We start from the raw sequence: 21817 nt of genomic DNA, 5'->3' as shown, positions 1-21817 counted from the left end.
TCAGGGAGACACAGGGTAGTCGATGAGGGACGTGAGGCACGCCGTTGTCTCGCTGCGCGTGTTGTCGAGTGCGCTCACGGCAGAAAGGACTGGGGGTGTTGGTGCATGGCGCACTGAATGCATCTTCGACTGCTTCTGGACGTCACGACTGGCGTCTAGAATGACGTGGGATGCGAGCGTCCCCATGCGCAGTATCGCGCGTTTGCTCTTTGTATGCGGCGCCGTGCCACTCCTGCTGATGCTCCTCCGTTCCATAGCTGTGGTCATCTCCTCCGTTTCTCGACCATTCTCATCTTCTCTTTGTGGAGGCACAAACCCAACCATATACCCACTCGCGTGCACATACAGACACCCACACCCACACCCACACACAGACCCACACACACAGAGAATGAAAAAGTGATTTGAGGTGATCTTGTGACGCCTACCCCCTGTCTTGGAAAGCCCAGAGGTAGTTAAGAAGCCTGTCGTTTCACGACAGCAAAGAGTCACGTGCTTTGATGAGATAGATACGACTCTTTGCACTTTGCACCTGCCTCACCGTTCCTCCCTCCTCCTCTTCCTTGCAGTCCGCACCCCTCCTCACTTTTGTTCTCGCTGACAAACACAAACTCTGGAGCGCTTTGTGGCACTGAGCACGCCTATCTCTGTATAGTTTACCCATCCTGGTGTTTACGCGCTCTGAGCACATCGATCGCAGCTAATAACGTGTCGCCCAAAAGGTGCACACTTTTTTCTCTGCCTTTTTGTGCATATTTTGTCGCTACTGCTGTGGCTTTCCTCTTCGTTCGAATAAGACGTGTCCTGCGTTGTTCTTCTCACCTCTCCGTCGGCGACTGTTTTGCACACTCGGCTGTACTCCGTAAACCCTCGTCCTGTTCGCTTGAGGCTTATACAGGTGCTTACTTGATTTTACTATTACGTTACTTTAGGACTGTATATCGAAACCTCTCTCAATCTCCTCTTTGTGTGTGTGTGTGTGTGCGCCTCTCTCTCTCTTTGGTTTTGCTCCTTTGCCTCTTCTCCCCTTCCACCCGACGTAGCCCTCTTGTGCACCCGTCGACTTGCTTTCGTCTTTGATTTTGCGCTCCGCTGCCTCTGCGTACATTTTTCTTTCATCCTCGTATATCGGTGTGTTTCTCAACGGGTGAAGCAGGAGCCAGTTGCAAGTTGGAGAGAGGCTCTCCTGTCCACTCGGCCTGCGTCGTTCTTCATTCCTCAAACCTCTCTCTTTCGCTCTTGTTCTTTTTCTATCGAGACTGCGCAGCTTACAGACACACACATACCCACACCCAGGCACGGACGCAATTATGTCTGTTCGGCCGCACGGCGACTCCGATAATGACATGGTGATCGAGAACCTATCCTTCTCCTCACACGTCTCGACTGTTGGCCGTGGTGCGGCTGCCGATCTCGAGTCCATCGCTTACGCCATCGTGAGTACGGACCGCCACTCAGAAGGCCATGTGGCGTCCGGTACCGATGACGATGAAGAGACGTATGACGCGGACAGGGACATGTCGACCATGGACATTGTGAAGAAGTTCTTCTTTGTAGGGTACCCGCTGACGCTGTCGTCGCTGGGGCAGTTCTCGCTGAATCTCGTCATTATCATGGTGATTGGACAGCTGCTGGGCCTCGAGGCTATGGGCGGCGTGTCCCTTGCCCTGGGTCTGATGAACGCCACAGGGTTTGCCTTCGGTGCCGGGCTGTGCGGCGCCCTGGAGACGGTCCTGTCGCACAGCTTTGGCCACTTCCAGCAGGAAGAGGAGAAACGACTGGCACGGGCGAAGGCAGCGGCTGCTCGGGCGGGCACTGCGGTGGAGCCGCCGGTACCCTACACGCTTCACATATACGGCATCTATGCTCAGCGCATGGCCATCATTCTCATGGGGGCTGCCGTGCCGCTAGGCTTCATTTTGTGTTTTGCTGACACGTTGCTTAGCGGTCTTGGCGAGAGCGCCGCCGTGGTGCACTACACAGGCAGGTGGTGTCGCTGGGCAGTATTTGGAATTCCCGGAGCCATGGCGTTTCAGCTTGCCCAGCGGTACTATTCGTGCCAGCACATGACGAAGCCGCTGGCTGTTGCCCTCTTTTCAGCCTCCGTCGCCAATCCCATTCTGCAGTTCATCTTTGTGAAGCTCTTGGGCTTCACAGGCTCTCCAATCGCGTGGCTGGTAATGATTACTGGCACTTTTGTGGGCCTCGTGTTGTACCTACGATACACTGGTAAATACAAGCTGACATGGGGTGGGTGGGACATCCGTGGCGCACAGGACCTGGGCAGCCTCCTGAAAATAGCCCTACCTTCAATGGGCATGATGCTTAGCCAGTGGGTTGCTCTTGAAGTGAATGCGCTTGCCGGTGGCTACGGCACGGCTCCGGAGCTTGGCGCGTACACAATCACTCTGCAGGTCTTCGGTGTTATGTGGTCCATGACTACCGCTGTGATGATATTGACTTCTGTGTTTGTGGGCAATGCCATTGGTGAGGGCAAGCCGCTCCTTGCGCGACGCATTACCTTTACCGCAATCGGTGTTGTGTTGTGCATTGGGGTTTTTGATGTAGCGCTGTGCCTTCTCCTGGAGCCCTTTATCCCGTCGTTCTTCGTGAAGGTAGATGAGGTGGACGCTGTGACAGTCATCTACCGGGAGTTGATGTCTTTGGTCATGCCGTACCACTTCTTCGACATTTTCCAGAGCACTGTGATGGGCGCTCTTCGTGGGTGTGGGCTGCAGAAGCTCGGCGCGGTTATCATCTCCGTGGCGTTTTGTGTGGTAGGTGTCCCGCTGAGCTTTCTGTTGTTCTTCTACTTCAAGATAGGTATCAAGGCGCTGTGGATCGGACCGTTCACTGGCGTCGCGGGGGTGGGGACGCCTCTGTACATCTATATCCTTCTACGGTACATCAAGTGGGAGGACCTAAGACCTCACACGGAGAACACTCCGCTCCTGACGGAGGCAGATACTGGTTGTGCTCGTGCTAGTACCATCAACAACCCTGCTGAAGTACCGCCGGAGAGCGCAACCGCTACTCTGACAGCTGCCCCGGCTGCAACGGTGCGGCAGTTTGTCGACGCCGCCACGCCAAGCCCAGCGGCACAGGGGTCGACTGCCGCCTTTGCTGCTAAGAAGTCTCCGCCGAAGAACGGGCACCTGCATGTGCCGTCGTGAGAGAGACCAGCTGGCGGGGCGTGTTGGCTTGTGCGGGTGTGCCTCTTGACCCCTGCGTCGTTGCTCCTCCCTCCCCAATTCCCTCCTCGCCGTTGGCGGTGATGTGGGCGTTTTGTCTTTTATATCGTTTGTGTCTCTACCGTACTGCGTCGTAAAGGAACGAGTGTGAAGGCGTCGCGGGTGGCAGAGGCAGGAAGCTCCAGCTCCACTGTTTTGTTTTTGTTTTCATCGCGACCTGCCCCAGTGTAGGTCGACCTCCTGATGTGGGTGTGTGTTTGATCGGCGTGCCGTCGTCACTGCGTCCCTCTCACATGCCTACCCTCCTTAGCACACCCCCTCGTCACCCACCTCACCCTCCGTCTGTCTTGCACTACTCTCGCGGCGCTCACCCCTCTGCCCGCCCCCCTTTCCACCATCATCACTACACCGGCAGCAACGTCGACCGAGTCGACGCACACAACGAGATCCACACAGACACATCTTCTGCAAGCCACTGCACGTGTGTGTGCAGTGACACCTGCCCGCGCTGGTTCATATACTTTTTGTGGTCCCTCCCCCCTTAGGACGCAGCTCTCTTCTTTTTTGACCCTCTTTCTCTGCCCTGCCTCAGCGATGCGCGCCTTCTTCCGTGTCGGAGTGACTGCGATGCCGTCGCCTGCGCAGCTGTGCGCTATGCGCACGCTGTACAGTGAAAAAGTCCAGGATCACTACAAGAATCCTCGGAATGTGGGAAAGCTAGACAAGAACGACCCGAACGTGGGCACTGGGCTGCGCGGCGCGCCGGAGTGCGGCGACATGACGCAGATGCAAGTGAAAGTGAACCCTGACACATTGGTGATTGAAGACGTCAAGTTCAAGGCATTCGGCTGTGGGAGCGCAATCGCCGCATCCTCGTACGCGTCCCAGGCGATTCGTGGTAAAAGCGTTGCGGACGCGCTGAAGCTGACGAACAAGGAGATCGCGCAGGAGCTGTCGCTGCCCCCCGTAAAGCTGCACTGTTCCATGCTGGCGGAGGAGACAATTCACGCTGCGGTGGAGAACTACCTGTCGAAGAACCCGACACTGAAAAGTAAGGTGTTGAAAAGAAAGGAGGAGGCCAAGGAGGAGTAAGCTAGCCTGAGTGACTGTTTCTGCGGCTGCTGTGGTCGTACACTCGTATGCACACTGACGCGGTTGCGTCGGAAACTACCACAATCGCTTGTGTCGTTGCGTGCTAACGCAAACTAACTTCATAAAATGGAACGAGGGGGCGGGGGAAAGGTGCCCAGGGATGTCGGTAGGGCTGGCAGTGGCAAGCATTGGGGAGGATCAGAGTGGGACTCGATAACATGGTTCTGGCTGCACCTTGTTCCCTCCCCCTCTGACGGTGGCGGTGCGCTTCCCTCTTTTCTTTACACCTCCCTTGTACAGGCCCCCTCGTGGTGTAATCCCTCCTCCTACTGCTGCTGCTGCTGCCTTTGTGCGCCTGCTTATCTGCGATAGCTACGGGACCCTTCCCCCCTTGAGCAACAAGTGCCGCACATGGACCCTCTTTCCCTCCCACCTGCACCCTTGCACGGTTGTCGTGGAGTCGCTCCTCTTGAATGGGCCGAGTGTGCCATGCCGCCGCGCGATGACACGGGAAGGAAGCCAAACAAAGCACACATCCGCCCTCTACCTCTTCATTGCCCACTTGTGCACTGTAGCACAGAAAAACACCAACACACACACACTCGCATACGGTACGAGACGGCCGTAGGCAAACTTGAGAGCTCCCCTGCTTCAAGTCTTATTGCCGCGTGTTTTTCTCTCTGCCTGCTGTCTCCGCTGTCGTCTTCGGCCTCTTGTTTATTTTTTTTTTTCTGCGCAGCTCTTCTCTTCCCCATTTGCACTTCCTGCAGTGTAAAGTGTGCGTGTCTCAGCACGTGCAGCAGCGGTTCGTGCGCACGGTAACGTGGTGAAGTGCCTAATGTATTTGCATTTTGTTAGCTTTGTTGTTGGTTTTGCGAATGCGAAAACTCTTCTCTTCATCATGCCTTTTGGCGTTAGTGCTTCCTCTGTGAAGGACGAGCTCTCGTCTACCCATCCGACCCACTGTAACATGAGTCTCGAGTCACTGTATTAGGCTCTTCCGGACTTTTTCCTCTCTTTGTTATGTTCGTGCTTTCAAACTCACGTCATCTGCTCTCGCGCTCCGTCGCTCTCTTAGTCAGCAATGGTTCTGGCCCTCCCACCTCCTTGTGTAGCTCTCTCCTAGCTTTGCCACCGTATCTGGTTTCCACATTGGTGCACGGGTGCGTAAGTTTGGTATTCCACCTCTCCGTCTGTGTGCACGGGGCACAATCGCTTCAGCTCGAAGGGTAAACAATATAAAGGTATCGGAGGATGTGTGTATGGGTTGGTGTTCGAGATGAAGAGCCTCAGAGCCATTCGTAGCATGAACAGCGTGTGTTTCCAGGTCCTGTGGGAGTGGCAAGACGACAGCGCATTGACGTGACTCTGTCTGACCCTGTCATGTTGTTCTCTTTCTTTGTATTGGATGTTTTATCTTTGCAACACTCTTTGCCCGATGATACACATACAGGCACTAAGAGGGAAAAAGGTACTACGGTCTTTTCAGGCGATCGTTAGGGACATTGTTTGATTGCGTGACTCGTGCCTCATGCGTCGATGTGGGTAATGCACTCGTTTCTCCCGCTATCTTTCGGACCCTGGCGAGGGGGGGAGGGAGGGAGGGACACTGCCGTGCGTGGTATTTCAGAGTCCAGTACCCCCACTCGGTGTGGAAAAGCCAGGCAGCACCCCCCCCCCATCCCTGCCAATGCGACGAACCACTTCTGGTGGTGTCGGGGCTGAGTACCTCACCCCGTGGGGCAGTCAGGGCGATGCATCGCTGCTAACGTCAGTGGTCAGGTCCTGGGCGGCGTTGCGTCGGAGAGACCTGCGACAGTGGACCCGCTTGTGCCGTCCACATGACGGGCAGAGTGCGGACCTGACTCGAATGCACCCCACCCTGCCCTCGCCGTCTATTGGTGTGGAACGCCTGCGTGTTACCCCGAGGGATGCACCAGGTGGCGGCCGGCACCGCAGGAGCATCTGTGAGGCGGTCTGCAGAGCAGGTGGGTGGGTGGGTGGAGTTTGAGGCAGGGGCTGTGCTCGCATCGCCGAGTCGGCGCATTGCTGTAATGCGCGTGTCGACCGCTGCGCCGCACCCCGAGGCGGGCGTGGGACAGGCTGGGTCTAGAGCGGAGCGGAGCACCTCTTCTCTGAGAGAGTGGTCACCCTCCGAGAAAAAATTGTACCCTCTCAGCACTCCTTCCGCCTTAGTTTTTCACTCATTCGCTCCCCTTCATTGCTCCCCCAATGCTCTTTACTGGACTTTGCTTGCGTATTGATGGAACTGCTCACGTATGTCTTTTATCGCGCACATGCGCTTTCACGCACAAACGCCCTACTTGTGCCCCTTCGCTATCCCGCTGCTGCGTTCTTCTATCTTCCACATCGTTTGCTCTGCGTTGTGCTTTGGTACGGGCAGCACAAAGTAGATAACGACCAGCCGTTGATTCACCGTTCGAATGTATTGCTGCTGTTCGCATGCAAACCCCTGTGAACCATGGCTGTTGTCCTGCACACCACAGTTGGAGACCTTCCCGTGCTGCTCCACTATCAGACATGCCCGCTCGCCTCCTTTAACTTCCTCGCTCTCTGCGCCTCGGGCTACTACGACGGGTGCACTTTCTATCGCCACTACCCTGGCATTCTGTTGCAGACTGGTGATCCAACGAACACTGGAAAAGGCGGCGAATCCATCTTTGCCAAGCTGCCCCCTCTTGTCAATGCCGCTGACGGCAGCGAAGGTGGTGATGCGGTCTCAGTGGAGGCCGTGTCGGTAGCCGCCGCTGGAATTCTTGCGGGACGGTACTTCCATGATGAGGGCTTTGGTCTCACCACGCACGCACAGCGCGGCACCCTCTCTATGGCTCACAAAGGCGCAAAGACAGATACGAACGCCTCTCAATTTTTCATTACTACGAGTCCACAGCCATCGTTTGACGGCGTTTACACTGCCTTTGGCGTGGTGGACATGAACGGTGCCTACTCAGCTTCTGAGGCCGCTGTAGTGGCAGTGGTGGCGAACTCCACCGAGGGGGAGGTGGTTGGAAACTTTTCTGCCATGGCTGGAACTGAAGCAGTTGGCGACGTGGCGCTCAAGTGTGGGGACGCCGTGCTCAGGGCATTGGAGGCGGCCTCCGCGAAGGTTGACCCAAAGAACTTTGTCCACCTCGAGTCCCGTACTCGTATCACAAGCGCCACGGTTCTCTACAACCCTTTTGCTGAAGGAAAGATGAAGCTGTAGTCAAAGTAGAACGTGGTCTGTCCCTTCTTCACTTGTGGAGGCTCGCGTGGTGATTGACGTTGGCGGTCCATGCGGGCTACTGCTTTGTCAATCTGCAACGAAGAAAAGAAAATAAACTTACTCCGCTGTAGAATGCTGACCCTCGTACACGATCAGAGCTCTACAACCTCTGGCGGCTAGGCGGCTTCGGCTATGCGAGCTAGCTAGAGCTCCTTGCCGGATTGCTATGGAACGCGCAGCCATCTTGCGGTCTTCCTCTTTACCCCCTTCTCTAAGGACATCTTTATCCGCGTCTTCGGCTTTGTGAGCATGTCTGTCCGTGGGTTTGACGAGCCAGGCTTCCCTCTACTCTCTTTCACCAGCGGGGTTCCAAGCGCCACCTCTCCTTGCTCATTCAAGCCACTATACCACCTCCTCGCCCCTCTCACTTTTGTTCTTCGCCGCGTGTTCGCCCGCTTCACAAGCGTGGGGCCTGTGGCAACGGGAGAGTCGCCCCCCCCCCTCCCCCCAATAGAAGGGAGCGGAAACGCGGACAGTTACGAAAAAGACAAGGAGGAATTCGCTCTGCAGCTGTGCTGCTGTGAACAGTGCAAAACGCACACGTACGCACGTTCACCCATAAGTTCATCAGGTGACGTACCCCTTAATCATGTCTTTAGCCACAAACTCAGAAGCATCGACCGAGCTGCCAAAGTGTGGCAGCTCCTTAGACCCGCATGATGCGCCACATGGGCGCAAGCGGGCCCGGTTGCCGCCGTATCCTCCGTTTGTCTCCGAGTACCACCCGTACAGCAATGGCCAGCTACAGGCGAACCGCGTAAACCGACCCACGGACTTGCATAAGCGCCAATGGGATATGTATTACCGTAACAACACCGTGAATGGATACAAAGATCGCCACTACATACTGCGTGAGTTTCACGAGCTTCGCGCGGCGATTGACACTGCCGTGGCAGCTGGGGAGAAGGCACCCAGAACAAACGAGGCTGCGTCAAGTAAGTGCGTCGCCTCCACCTCACCTGCATGTTCGTTTTCGTGGATGGAGGCCGGTTGTGGGGTGGGCAATGCCATACTTCCTGTTTTCGCCCAGTATGGCTACCTTCCTCAGTGGCGAGCGCTTCTGGGGTTCGATATCTCCCCCGTCGCCATAGCACTTTTGGAGGAAAAGCGAGCACGTCTGCCCCCAGCGCTGGCAGCAAAGATGCACGTGTGTGTGTTGAATCCCTGCGAGTCGGAAGTGGTAGACAGCCCCCTCTTCGCGCCGAAGGAAGTGAGCGTGACAGCGTCAACGTCGTCTTCCCTGAATATCGCAGGAGCAGGTGGTGTAGACGGTGACAACACTACGGCGGTAGACAGCGCACCGGTCTTCGAGTCGCCGGAGTTTGTGTCCCTCATTTTTGTTCTCTGTTCCATTCCAGTTTCCTCTCATGCTGTCGTCCTGCGCCGCATTGCCCGGTGCATGGCGCGACCTGGAGGTGTGCTGTACTTCCGCGACTACGCGGTAAGCGATCACGCAGAGCTCCGCTTTCAGGCATCGTTGCGCTGGCGACGCGGCGACAGTGGCGAGGGTGACGGCAGTGACACCGGCGACACGAACACGTACGAGCGCACCAACGGGACACTCAGTCACTTCTTTTCGTTAGAAGAGGCTCGCACGCTCTTCGAGGGTGCTGGCTTTGAGGTGGTCGCGCTCGAAATCATCACTAACGAGGTGACTAACCGCAAGACGAGTGTGTCGTTCGCGCGTCGCTTTGTGCAAGGTCGTTTCCGACTGCGCGCGTGAAGCTCCGCTGAGGAACGGAGAGAAACGATATACGAGCGTTGAGCTGCCTCTCGGCAGCTGCGCTGCAACGGGGCACACGGGGTTGAGATAATGATGTGGCAAAGGGGCAGAGGGGAAAAGGGCCAGCGTAGTCAGTCGTTTTCCCCCCCCCCCCTTTTCCTCTGCTCGTTCAGGCATCCCCTCCTCTCCTCATCTCTCTGCGCTTGCAGAAGTGCAAGGGGAGTAGGACTAGGCCGGCCGTCTGTCGCGTTGTCTTTCCTGCAAGTTGTGCGATCGAGCTTGCGCTGGTCGCTGTTTTTTTTTCTTTTCTCAACTGAATCAAATAGGCCATGCCCGGCAAGAATAACGAGGGAAGAAGGAGCGGTGGCATGCACGCTGTTGTGTGCGTGCGTGGGTGCCAAAATGCACCACCCACCCACGCACGCACACACCCACACACACATACGATGGCAGCCATCACTTGATGTTGGGGTTATAGAACACAGGGGCTATATCTATGATTGCCTCACTTCACGCTCTCCAACTCGGCAAACCACACTGCGCAGTGTTGTGGAACGTTTTCACTTCTGCTACTGACAGCCATACAGCCGTGCTCATGACTTCATCTTTCCGCTCGCCATCTTGCTCTTTAGTGGATCAGCGCCTTTTGCTTTCTGCGTCTTCCCTGTCAGCTCGGCGGTGGGCAGGCTGCCGAGAAGTTAGTGCACCACTGACGTACTGGTGTCTTTTGTATCTTTGCGGGCGTGGGCTGAGGCGCAGGGGTGTGGTCGTTTCTCTTTGCTTCCTCACACCCCTGTCCATCTCCCCAGCAGCGGGGTGCGTAGGTACAATGGGTGTTCGTGGTCTATGGCGCCTTCTGGATTCTTTTGGGGTGGTCTTGCAGCCAGATGAGCTGAAGGGCAAGCGCGTGGCGATCGACGCCAGCATCTGGATTGCACAGTTTCGTGCCCGTGTCGCGCCTGGTGAGGACATAGAGCACAGGGTGCTAGAAGGCTTCCTTGCACGCCTACTGAAGCTTCTCTTTTATGACATTCGGCCCGTCTTTGTGTTTGATGGCACAGCGTCGTCATCAAAGAGTGCGGAGCATCACCATCGCATGAGGCAGCGGGCAAGGAATGCACAGGCTCTCGTGAAGCGCAGGGCGCGCCAGATACTAATGGCGCAGGTCGTCGCTGGCACGTTGGATGTAGAGGATCTGAAGGCGGTCATGTCGAGCGATGCACAAGCTGAGGAGGATGCTGTGGGTGCAGCGAAAGGCTCAGACACATCCGTGCCTTCCGTGGCGGCCAACACTGCGGAAAGAACGGCTGTCTCCGAGATGGTACCCCCCGGTGGTGGCTCAGATCATGCGCTGGGTGCATCGAGCAGTACGCGCAGCAACGCAGCGCACGGTGAAAAGCGGCCGAGAGAGGCCTCAGAAGTGCTGCCGCTACCAGGGTCGCATCGCCGCCGCCGCTCCCTCAGAAAACACCGACTCGCCCCCGATGTCGTTTCCGAAACGATTACGCAAGGTTTCCTGAGCGTCATGAAGGATCTCCTGGAGGAGCGCACGCGGCATGCCGCGTGCGTCTCGCACAACGTCTTGCAGAACACCAGTACCTCGCTCTTTATAGGGCCGCGCTGTGTCGTGGACGAATATGCTGAGGATGTCGCTGGTGTGGCGACCTCGGGACACCGACAGCCACCGCATCTATACTGCACTGCATCAGCAATCTCAGTGTCCGGCGACTCGCAAGAGGACGGAAGCGGAACGGACTATGTCATCGTCAGTGACAGTGAGAGAGACGCTGAGGCGACGTCGAGCGTCTGCTGCACCATCGCCTCGGCTGACGGTGAAGAGGAGGTTAGTGTTGTGGAAGAGGCTGTCCTAGTGGACGATGTGGGTGACTCTGGTCTCGCGGACGCTGCTGACAGAAAGCGTTCATTGTCGTCGCCTGCTCGTTTGCCGTCGACGGTGACAGCGATGCTGCAAAGCGGAGACATGACGTGGTTTTTGAATGCGCTGTCTCAGCCTACGTGTACACTGCCACCTGAGTTGATGTCCCCGGCTACTGCTGCAGAGAGGGCATCACCGTTGATCACCTCATCAGACTTTACTGTCCAATCTGTGAGCGCCGATGAGGATGTTGCCCCTGATCTCAGTAGCAGGAGTAGCAACAGCAGCAAGAGCCTCACCTTTACCGATGGCAGCAATGATGATGACAGCGTCGGGACTGGGTTCGCGTGGGAGCCGTTCACGCAGCAACTGCATTCCACCCAGCTTCTGCGTCAGCAGGCTAAGAAGAGCGAACCTCAACTACACTCATCGTGTTCGGCAGCTGCGCAAATGGTCGCTGCGTCGGTAAGCGGTGGCGTGGCCACCGACGCAGCTACGGTGGGGACAGAAGACGAAGATGGCGGTGACTACACTCCTGTGAAGGCTGGTCGGATGTTTTCACGGCGCTGTACGGCGCCGGGACTGCTGCCTGTGGTAGAGTCACTAAGGCACAGCGGCAGTGATGAAAGGAGCAACGTTCCCATTCCACTGCTAGCACCATGTACAAATACTTTGACGGACACGGCCTCGGAGGCGGCAGGGACGCCTCGCCGCCGAAGAACTGAAGTACACAGCGTGGCCAATGACGGCACAAGGTCGATGACTGGCGTACCTCCTCGTGGCGGCGGCGGCGGAGCCGTGCGCATGAGCAGAGCAGTTGTTCCTTTCGAATTGCTAAACGTGGTGGAGCTGCTGGACTGCTGCGGGGTGCCGTATGTGCTGAGTCCAGCAGAGGCAGATGCCCAGTGCGCGTTCCTGGCACGGCGCGGACTCGTGGATGCCGTTTTCACGGAGGATAGCGACGTGCTGGTGCATGGCGCGACGACAGTTCTGCGGGGCTTTTTTTCGCAATCAAAGCATGTTGTTGCATACGAGCAAACGCATCTGTCGGCGTGCGGCATCACAAAGACCGTGCTTGTGGCACTCGCATCTCTTCTCGGGTGCGACTACGCGGAGGGGGTCTCTGGCATTGGTCTCGTGGGTGCACTGAAGGCCTTAGTGGTGGCGTGGACGGCCGCAGAGAATGCGGAGGATGGTGCCGCATCTTCCTCAGCCGTCCTACACGTGTTGCGGCGCTGGGCACAGCTCGTTCAGCGGCCCCCCCATTCGTGGCAGGAGGTGGACGACGACATGTGCGTCCTGCAGTTTGCGCTCCTCCAGGCCGACTTGGCGCAGTGGCGCACGCTGGAGCACCGTGCATGCTTCCCAGAAGCACATGCTGTGGAGGCATTCTTCGATGCTGAGGTCGATTCGGACACGACCCCGTTCGAGTGGCTCCCGCCGGACTGGCAGCGGCTTCGCGTGTTCGCTGCGGCACTTGGGGCACTGAGCTCGCCGTGGCTCGTGCAGAAATACGAACTTGCGCGCAAGGAGTGCCTGCGGCGCGAGGAGGAGGCGGCGAAGGCTCGCGCGTCACTGATTGCTGGCCAGCGACGGCTGACAGAGTATGGCCTGCAGAAGCGAGTGCGTGCGAGGTGGGCCTTTCAGAAGCAACCTCCCAAGCACGCCGCCATCCTCGCCAAGCTGCGCGCTGTGCAGCAGATGTAGTGAAGTGTGCAGACGACGACGAGCCACAATCAAGCAGGCGCTGTATTCTGACGATGCGTCGTTACGTAATGCGCACAGAGCAGCCTAGTTGCTTTTTTTTTCGCGCTTCCTCCTCTGCTCTGGGCCCTCAATTGGTTGTGTGTGGGGAGAGGGACACTCGTGGCCCGTGCGCTAATGCAAGCTCCGTAATGTGCGTAGCTGTCCACTTCCTCTCCGCTCCGCCGCTTTCATTTGCTTTCCCACTATTAAGCAACCACCTTTCTTTTGCCTCTTCTTGCTTTGCTCGCCCCCCCCCCCCCACCCCCACCACACACACACACTCATTGAGAAGTGTATCACCGCTTACACGCCTCTTACTGCTCCCCTTGTCATACTGTAGCTCGTAGCCGCTCAGAGTATATGTGTGGCTGCATGTGTGGCTGCATGTGTACACGTGTGTGTGTGTGTGTCAGTGCAAGCGCTCAGGCGCGCGCTCTCCACGCGAGTTGGATGAGAGGAGTTGTGATTGCACAACAGCGCTGTTACCTCTACTCCCCCGCTTCCGTCCTTCTTATCTTCATCAGTGCACTTTCGCAGCTGCGGACGCCAAACAAGGATACCAAATGGGGCCAAAAAAAGGGGTATTTCGCTAGATGATGACGAAGCAGAAAAAGATGCACCTTAGATGTATTGCCAATGGAATGGAGAGACGTCATGCACAGGCAACGACGACTCAGCGCCGCAGTCGGCGGGACCACACCTCCATGCTGTTGGCACTACCACCCCCTTCCCCTGGAACTTATATACGCGATGCACTTTCTCTTTATCCGCCTAACACCTCAACTTACCCTCCCCATTGCCTCCTCGTTACTCTCCCTCTGAGGGTCATATCCACCTTTCTCCCTACCCCTCCCAGTTTAATCACCACTACTTCTGCAGACAGGATGACGCCGCAACCTTGTGTGTTGTCAAGCTTGTCTCGCGTGTGCGCATCGGGCTTCACCCTTTGCGTCCCACCGCCCTATTCCCCTTTAGTACATGTCGAGCTTTCTCATCCTGCTCGCTCTCTTCTCTCCCTAGTGCGAGAGTGCTTAGGGAACGGGTACCGCTCCGCTTTACCCCCCTTTCTCTCTCTCCTCGCCTCGCCTTTCTCCCCAACGTACGCACATGCATGCACACACGCACACACATGGACTTCAGAGTAGTACTCTTTTCGCCACTCTCCTCCCTTTTTATGCGTGTGGAGTCGTTCTTTTCCGTTCCCCCCCTCGTGTGTGTGTTCAGCTGAGAGCATTTTAACTTTCTCTGTTGCTGCTGTTCTTTCTTCTTCCGCCCCCCTCCCCGTCCACACCCCTCCGCACTCTTGTTGGCTCGCCTCTCTCTGCTTTCGGTGCTTTTTGTGCCTTAGCCTCTCCCCTCGCTTCTTCCCGCTTCATATGCGTCCCCTTCATCTTTGCGTGTGCGGGTGTGCGTCTTTCTCACCTCTCCTACTGCATCCTCCTCCTCTACCGAGGCCGAGAGAACACGTAGGGCGAGTGAAGGAGGGTGAGGCTTGAAAAGGGAGAGAGCAGCGGAGAGGCATCCACATTCCTTTCTCGAGTACGAGTGGTGACGCGCACACGCCGAGCTGCGATCGAGTCGGTGTTGCCGCCTCCCCTTCCCCCCCTTGTCTCTCAGAACCTTGAAAATAAGAGTTGAAATACTGCGTCCAACCGAGGCTCTTCTCCTTTACATGTAGGCCCCTGAGGACGAGCGACTGCACCGCAGCATTTGATCATAGACTGCGAGGAGAAAAAAGACCCCCCCCTCTCAATAGTTTTGTTGCCTCAACGTAGACAGCGGTAAAGGCAAAAATGTTGAGGGCTGAGCCATCAACTACTCTTCACCGTGGTCACCCGCCCTCCGCAGCATCGGGCGAGCACGCCCACTGGTGGAGAGAAACCACATTGATGAGAACACGCCGGTAGCCACGCTGGCAGTCGAGGTGCTAAAGCAGAACGTCCCACTTGGCCTTGCAGTGGTAGCACAAAACCCCGTCAACGTGGTGCTGGCGGTCATTGTGGGTAATATGATCGGAGGCGTGGTGTTCGGCTCGACGATACTTGCGGGGGAAGCCTGATGAAGGCGACCACCCCCGCTCCCTCGGCGAGTCTCTGCAGCGCGCTGGAGACGGCTCTGTCCTGCTGCTATGGCCGTGATCAGACCAGTAAACTGTTCGAGGTTTATGCGCAGTGCATGATGCACATACCCCTCACCGTTGTCGCCCTTGTCGACCCTGTGTTGGAGTTTTCAGACTCACTGCTGATCTCCAGTCGGCAAAACGCGCAGGTGCCGCACTTCACGGGCCAGTGTTGACGCGTCTCCCTCTTCGGTGTCTACACGACCATGCTACTGGGGATGATGCGGCGCTACTTAGCTGGCGAGCACCTAAGCATGCAGCTCTCAGTCGACCTTATCGTTGGCGCTGGTTCTTTGCCGTTTGTACTATGGATGTGCATCAATGTACTGAGGTTCTCCGGCGCGGCGGTGACGTGGTTACTCCTCATGGCTTGCACGCCGGTCTCCTTCTTCATCTACTTCTTCCTGCCGGGTAAGTACAAGACCTGGGGTGGGTGGGTGGGAACCAATGGCGCTGATGAACTGGGGCCCGCTGCTGAAGCTTGCCTTTCCCTTCGTGGCGATGATGTTGAGCGAGTGGATGGCACTGGAAGTCAATCGCATCATAGCTGGCTACGCTCTGATCAACGAGCTCGACATCTTTAGCATACTCTACCAGCTCTCCGGCGTCTTGTGGGGCATGGCCTCTGGTGTCTTCGTCGAGGCAGCGGAGCTCGCCGGCAACGCGCTTGGCCAAAGGAAACCGCAATTTGGGCGGCAGTGCGTGCTGATGTGCCTCGGTCTCACAGTGACGTTTGCGATAGTGAACCTTTCTGTGACGCTGTTGCTGCAGAGCTTCATCTTGACTCTTTTCACCGGCAGCACGGAAGTGCGAACGCTGTTCCGCAAGATGCTCAGTCTCTACGCGCGTTACCACATCTTCGACTGCAATCAGAGCTGCATGATGGGCGTGCTGTGCGGTTGTAGCTTGTAGTCAGTGGTGACTATGTTCATTGCGCTTTTCTTCTCCATCACTGGAGCGCCACTTGGTGTTGTTGTTTTTAGTAAAACCTCGATGAGCGTCGAGGATTTGTGGTTGGGTCCATGCGTTGGCCTCTTCGTTGGCTTTTCACTGTACTGCTCTCTCATGCAAGCTTACCCCCCGTACTCGGTCACAATGTGTCACAAGGCCCGACAGTTAGCTGGTCCGATTCGACAAAGAATGCCACCACTCCGAGGTCGGGTCGCCGCACCGCCACCGCGGCAGTGTCAGTACGGTACCCCGGGGTTTGCTTCCTTCTCCAAGACGGGCCATAACATTTCCATATGAGTCACTCTCACTAGCTGCGTGCCCACAGCAACCCCTCCTTCACCGAACTTAACACCTTCTACATTCACCAGAGCAGAATTTTCTCTGCACCGCTGTTCAACGCGAGTTGTCTAAACCTGTTCGAGGCCCGCCTGCTGCTGCCCTCACCGGCAGTCCTCCCCTGAAGCATGACGCTGCCGTCTCCTCTGAGCACACCATGGGGCTCAGCCTCTGAGGCGCTCCTTACGTCTGAAGCACCTGGGCAGCGAGGCTGGTAGCACAACAACAAGGCGTAATCGTGGCGCAATAGAAGACGGGAGGGGTACTTAGCGCACCTAATGCGAGTGCGCCCGGATTCAGCGCTTTCTTCTGCAGTCTTCGACAACCAGCCAATTTGGGCCACTTAAGTGGATAGCACCGGGGTCTGCTACACTCACTCTCTGGGGGGAGGCCAAGAGCCTCCCGCCTCTCCTGGAGTACGGTAGCAGACTCTTGACGCTGGTGGGAGACGTCTGCCTTGGCGCGGTGCCAAAGTGAGGTGAGGTCATGGTCCCGTACGGGCCACCTCAATAGGATTCGGGTCGAGAGTAGGATAGCTACTGGATTTGCTAACCGCCCGAGGCCCATGTACACCGCGTTCTAAGCTGGGCTTCCTCCATCGGGTGTCCACCGCTACCCCGCAGGGCCCTGTACCGCGAATGGCGAGCGCCCTGTGCACGCGCTGCTACCCGCGGCCGGCCGGGTGGGCTGGGGTGGCACGGGTGCCGGGAGCACGACGGGCGCGCCACACCCCAGAGGGGAGGGGCGGGGCACGGAGTGCCAGGGACTGTCGCTGACCGGCCCCCCTTCCCCCAGCCCATTTCCCACGCGCCCACACCACGCCCGCCACCCGCACGGCAGGCGCCGCGACCCCCGCGCCAGAGCAGGACCCCGGGGGCGGCACTCTCGGATTGAGGCGTGCCGTTCACCCAAGCAGGCCCGGCACCCATCGCACAGCACGCACCGGGGGGAGAAGCGAGGAGGGACGAGACGGGCCCGTGAGACGCATGGCCCGATTCAGCGGCGGGATGGCTCGCCCCAGACAATGAGGATTCAGCAGTGGCGCGGCGGAGGCAGGCGAGGTGCAGCTGCGTGCGCATGCCAGCAGACTGGTGCGTGGTAGGATTGCGTGTTGAAGAGCAGAAGTGACACACTGGAAAAGATGTTTTGGCTCCCCTGGTGCCGGGGTCTCGCTCACCGCGGTATGAGGGCTGAGTACCTCACCCCGTGGGGCAGTCAGGGCGATGCATCGCTGCTAACGTCAGTGGTCAGGTCCTGGGCGGCGTTGCGTCGGAGAGACCTGCGACAGTGGACCCGCTTGTGCCGTCCACATGACGGGCAGAGTGCGGACCTGACTCGAATGCACCCCACCCTGCCCTCGCCGTCTATTGGTGTGGAACGCCTGCGTGTTACCCCGAGGGATGCACCAGGTGGCGGCCGGCACCGCAGGAGCATCTGTGAGGCGGTCTGCAGAGCAGGTGGGTGGGTGGGTGGAGTTTGAGGCAGGGGCTGTGCTCGCATCGCCGAGTCGGCGCATTACAGCAATGCGCGTGTCGACCGCTGCTCCGCACCCCGAGGCGGGCGTGGGACAGGCTGGGTCTAGAGCGGAGCGGAGCACCTCATCTCTGGCGGACTGGGCTCCGACAAGGGGAAAAACGTTCATGCACTTTATTCTTACACCCTCTCTTACGCTGTGTGGTGCCCTACCGGTGCTGCAACAGTGTGTATGTCTCCTCTCTCTTAGTGAAGCGCATTTGCCTGTTGAGGTCTCGTCGTGCGAGTGACTGCCACTGCGCCTACGGAAACGGAGCACACAAAAGGGCTCACCATCGACACGCCTCCGACGCCAAACAAAAGCAAAGAAAAAACACGTAAAGAAACGGACAAGACTTCCGGAGCGACACCCACACTCGATGGCTTACGACTGTGGACATGTCCCACCTTTTCTATTCCGATGAAGAGCCAATCTTTACCTCGAAGGAGGACGCTTCCCGTGACGCGTCACTCGCGGTGGAGGCGGAGCCACCCCCCAATACGGTGACTCTTGCCAACACTAGTACAAGCACCAAGGATCATTTAGCATCCTCCAATGCAACTACTGTTGAGCACCAGATAAAGCTCTCGCCACGACCACTGCCGCTTGTGGCACCAGACCCCGGGCCACCTGCCGAATTCATCTCGGCGAACTCACCTGGCGCCCAACCGAAGGCGTTCTCGGTGCACGGCGCACCCTCTCCAATAAAGGCTGCGTCCGACGTCCCTGTCGCCAAGTTGAGGGGTGCCGCGAATGCTGGTGGTGCGCCTGGCACCCGGATCGCCAACAACACGTGCTGCAACGGCCCCTCTGCCAGCAACGATGCCGACTCGCTGGACAGCTGTGGTATTCCCCGATACAATGTCCGCTACCCTGAGGGTGGCAGTGGTGCCCACGGTGACGTGAGTGTGCCGTGGCACCTGCGCCCGTCCACGCGGCGCATGCACTGCACCTTCTTCGACTCCCTGCGAGCGCCTCAGTTTTGGCGCCAGGTCGAGTTTGCCGCCCGCATCACGGTTCTGGCGGTGCTCGTGCCTAGCGTGTTGATCGCAGCGAAACTTCCCGGTAGCCCCTTTGTGTCCCCCTTCATGGTTTTCTCGTCAACGTTGCTGGCGGCGAAGCGGACGCCTGGGGAGGTCATCGCGTACCTTGTCAGCTGGATTCGCGCCGGCTGCTTCTGGCTGCCGCTGTCCGTCATCGCCGGGGCGCTGAACCTCGGCCACCACATAACTGGCTGGTGTATCTATTACACAGCTATGCTGTTCATCATGGGCACCTTCAGCGAGGGCATCGTACGGCGGATCTGCCTGCTTCTTTTCAATACCTGCGCCATTGGGCTCCTAGTCGACAAGAACCACGGTGCTATTTTTCCGTGCCGTGTTATGGTGGACTGGTGCATCGGCACTGGACTTTGCGTCGTGGTCGCCTTCTTTCCCTACCCCCTCTTCTGCAAGAATGAGGCGCAACGGCTCCTCCGCGACATCAGCCGCAACACCGCCACTGCGTACCGCGGCCTTGTCTACTCCTTCTGGAGTCCGTCCAACGTGGAGCGCAACATAGCTATGTCGAAGGTGCGCATCATGACCGACTCCCTCGACGAGCTGATGCCGCTGTTTGAGCACTACCAGAGCTTCTCCTTCTATGAGTGGTTCTTCGAGTCTGCCGAAGTGCGTGAGATTCGCGCGCTCAAGTTTGCCCTGCTGGAGCGCCTGCGTCTCAACCTCAGCAGCATGACGCGTGTGCTGGACATGGTCGAGGCAAAGCCGAGCGCGATCGACGACTCCGACTCCTCCAGGGCGTTTGGCGAACTGCTAAATCCACACCTCAACGTTGTTGCTGAGGTTTTCGACAAACTCTTGGACCTGCTAACCCACGCCAAGACGCGCAAGGCTCTGCTGGACCTGCATGAACGCTTCGAGTACTTTGCCGACCGCACCGACAACCTGCAGGACGCGTACAAGCTGGCACGCCGCATGATCTTCTATGAGTACACCTCCGGCGTCTTGGAGGAGTTCGTTCCACTCATGACTTTCTATCTCTTCACAGTGGTCTGCGTCCGCGACACGATCGACATCTTCCAGATCAAGGTCAAGGCGCACCGCCCGAGCGTAGTGGGCACCATCGAGCAGATTTGGATCAAGACGGCGTGGGAGCCCCTGAAGGAGAACCTGAACTTCCTCAAGAAGCTTGTCACGGAATGGAACCGCCGAGAAATCCAGCGTGTCATCGAGGCCGCCAAGGTGAGCGGGGCGATGATCTTGACAGTCGGTTTCTCCTACCTAATTAAGATCGACAAGGCTGTCTTCTCTGGCCCAAGCATTATCGCCTTCGTCTCCGGCGCAAACCCAGTCGAGGCAGTGCAGGAGTCCATTGTACGTCTGACCGGCTGCTTGCTTGGTACGGTGCTCGGCTTCTTCGCTGGTACCTACTCGGAGACCCCGGTGCAGCGCATCGCCTCGTTGTGTACCCTGATGTTCGTTGGTACGTTCCTGCGCTTTGACAAGGAGTACGGCGTCATGGCTGTGTACGGTATGTTTGTTCTCATCCCACTTATCTCGATTGCAGAGACGACGGTGGAGGACGCAGTGGCCCGCATGAACCAGAACACGTTCGGCATCTTTATCTACCTTTTCGTGAGCGTGCTGGTGCTGCCGTTGTCGCCCAGCCTCATCTTGCGCGCGAAACGCAGCAACGTACTGCGCTGCATGGGCTCGGTGGTCTCAAACATGATGGACCTCTTCAGTGCGCCGCTGGCGAACGACCCCACCGTGGTAGACTACTCTCGCATGGAGCACAACGAGACAGAGTCGGAGATGTCATCGAAGAACGTGGGCGATGAGAAGCACCCGATACCGCGACGCAATACGCTCACGAACCGCTCCCTGCACCTGCTGTCCAAGGCAGATACCGCCATGCTGCGGATTGACGCAGAGCTGGTCGACCTTATACGTCGTCTCAAGGGCACAAAGGAGATGATGAAGTTCGCGCGGGATGAACGGACGCTCGTCGACATCGACTACCCGATCAAGTCCTGTGAGCAAACGTACCGGCACATGTACCGCATGGCTATGCTGCTCCAGACAATGTGGATGAGCTGGAACGTCATTCGTAGTCAGTCCATGTACACAGAGGGCACGCGCCACATGATGCGCAACCTGCAGCCTGTGGCCCACGACGTCGCCGGCGCCTTCCAGCGCTTTGTAGACCTCATGTGCTACACGATGCGCGAGCCGTCGATCAACCTGGAGGGTGACATCACGAAGTCCGTCCTCGATCTGATCGAGACCGCTGACGTGCTACAGTGTCGAAAGAGTCAGATTATGCTCATGCTTATCAACCAGTCCGTGCAGAGCTATGTAGAGGCGGATGATTCCCGCAGCGTCTCGTGCGGCACTAATGGTAAGACCTCGGATTCTAGCACCCACAGACAGCCACACATCCGCGACTCTGAGAAGCGCGAGCAGAAGTCTAGACACGAGGCTGCGACAGTGAGCACATCTGGTGGCGACCCGCTAAAGCCGCACTCGCCGCTTCGTTCTCCAGGGCTCCGCTACTCATATTCGCTTGGCTGCGACATCTCACAGTGCAGCACGCACCCTTTCTCAACCATGGCGCACACGCCTGGTATTCCACGGGTTGCCACGTTCGACGGCATATTCAACCGCTTCACTCCCCTCACCCCTGTAACGGCGCGGGCGAGTCAGGGATGCAGCTTTCAGGCGCTCGCCCCGGGGCGCAGTGTGTCTGTGATGCCGCACCTGCGCAGGGCAAGCACACAAGATGTCTTAGAGCATCGGAACCACTCAACCACCCCTGTGCGTCTCCCGGAGACTTTTCAGTTTCCGATGACATCGGAGGATGCGGAGGGCTTGCACGCTTTCACACTGTCAATGGAGATGTTCGCCAACGAAACGAAGTTGCTCATGGTGAGCATTGGTGTTATGCTTGACAACGTACGCTCTAAGCTGTGAAAAGGGACGACCA

At 57.7% G+C, this 21817-nt stretch overlaps 6 protein-coding genes and 1 pseudogene across 6 annotated transcripts, besides 2 other annotated features; all 7 read left to right on the top strand.

Moving 5' to 3' along the window:
• Positions 1–1310: 1310 nt before the first annotated feature.
• Positions 1311–3173, top strand: LPMP_343490 (membrane transporter, putative; the record flags this gene model as incomplete). The annotated part of the gene is made up of 1 exon (XM_010704472.1): positions 1311–3173. The coding sequence occupies one exon, from the start codon at positions 1311–1313 to the stop codon at positions 3171–3173; it is 1863 nt and encodes a 620-aa protein (XP_010702774.1).
• Positions 3174–3785: 612 nt separating this feature from the next.
• Positions 3786–4283, top strand: LPMP_343480 (iron-sulfur cluster assembly protein, putative; the record flags this gene model as incomplete). The annotated part of the gene is made up of 1 exon (XM_010704471.1): positions 3786–4283. One exon carries the CDS (start codon positions 3786–3788, stop codon positions 4281–4283), a length of 498 nt encoding a protein of 165 aa, XP_010702773.1.
• Positions 4284–5884: 1601 nt separating this feature from the next.
• Positions 5885–6448: a repeat region.
• Positions 6449–6765: 317 nt separating this feature from the next.
• CYP7 (cyclophilin 7, putative) lies at positions 6766–7509 on the top strand (the record flags this gene model as incomplete). The annotated part of the gene is made up of 1 exon (XM_010704470.1): positions 6766–7509. The coding sequence occupies one exon, from the start codon at positions 6766–6768 to the stop codon at positions 7507–7509; it is 744 nt and encodes a 247-aa protein (XP_010702772.1).
• Positions 7510–8158: 649 nt separating this feature from the next.
• Positions 8159–9292, top strand: LPMP_343460 (leucine carboxyl methyltransferase, putative; the record flags this gene model as incomplete). The annotated part of the gene is made up of 1 exon (XM_010704469.1): positions 8159–9292. One exon carries the CDS (start codon positions 8159–8161, stop codon positions 9290–9292), a length of 1134 nt encoding a protein of 377 aa, XP_010702771.1.
• An 829-nt stretch (positions 9293–10121) lies between these two features.
• LPMP_343450 (DNA repair protein RAD2, putative) lies at positions 10122–12875 on the top strand (the record flags this gene model as incomplete). The annotated part of the gene is made up of 1 exon (XM_010704468.1): positions 10122–12875. One exon carries the CDS (start codon positions 10122–10124, stop codon positions 12873–12875), a length of 2754 nt encoding a protein of 917 aa, XP_010702770.1.
• A 1415-nt stretch (positions 12876–14290) lies between these two features.
• LPMP_343440 lies at positions 14291–15817 on the top strand (annotated as a pseudogene).
• An 887-nt stretch (positions 15818–16704) lies between these two features.
• Positions 16705–17915: a repeat region.
• Positions 17916–18231: 316 nt separating this feature from the next.
• On the top strand, positions 18232–21804 carry LPMP_343430 (hypothetical protein; the record flags this gene model as incomplete). Its single annotated transcript, XM_010704467.1, has 1 exon — positions 18232–21804. The coding sequence occupies one exon, from the start codon at positions 18232–18234 to the stop codon at positions 21802–21804; it is 3573 nt and encodes a 1190-aa protein (XP_010702769.1).
• Between the last annotated feature and the right edge of the window lie 13 nt (positions 21805–21817).

Source organism: Leishmania panamensis (assembly GCF_000755165.1).
Source record: "Leishmania panamensis strain MHOM/PA/94/PSC-1 chromosome 34 sequence".
In the NCBI taxonomy this organism is placed as follows: Eukaryota; Euglenozoa; class Kinetoplastea; order Trypanosomatida; family Trypanosomatidae; genus Leishmania; species Leishmania panamensis.
This window is presented reverse-complemented; position numbering and strand designations above follow the sequence as displayed.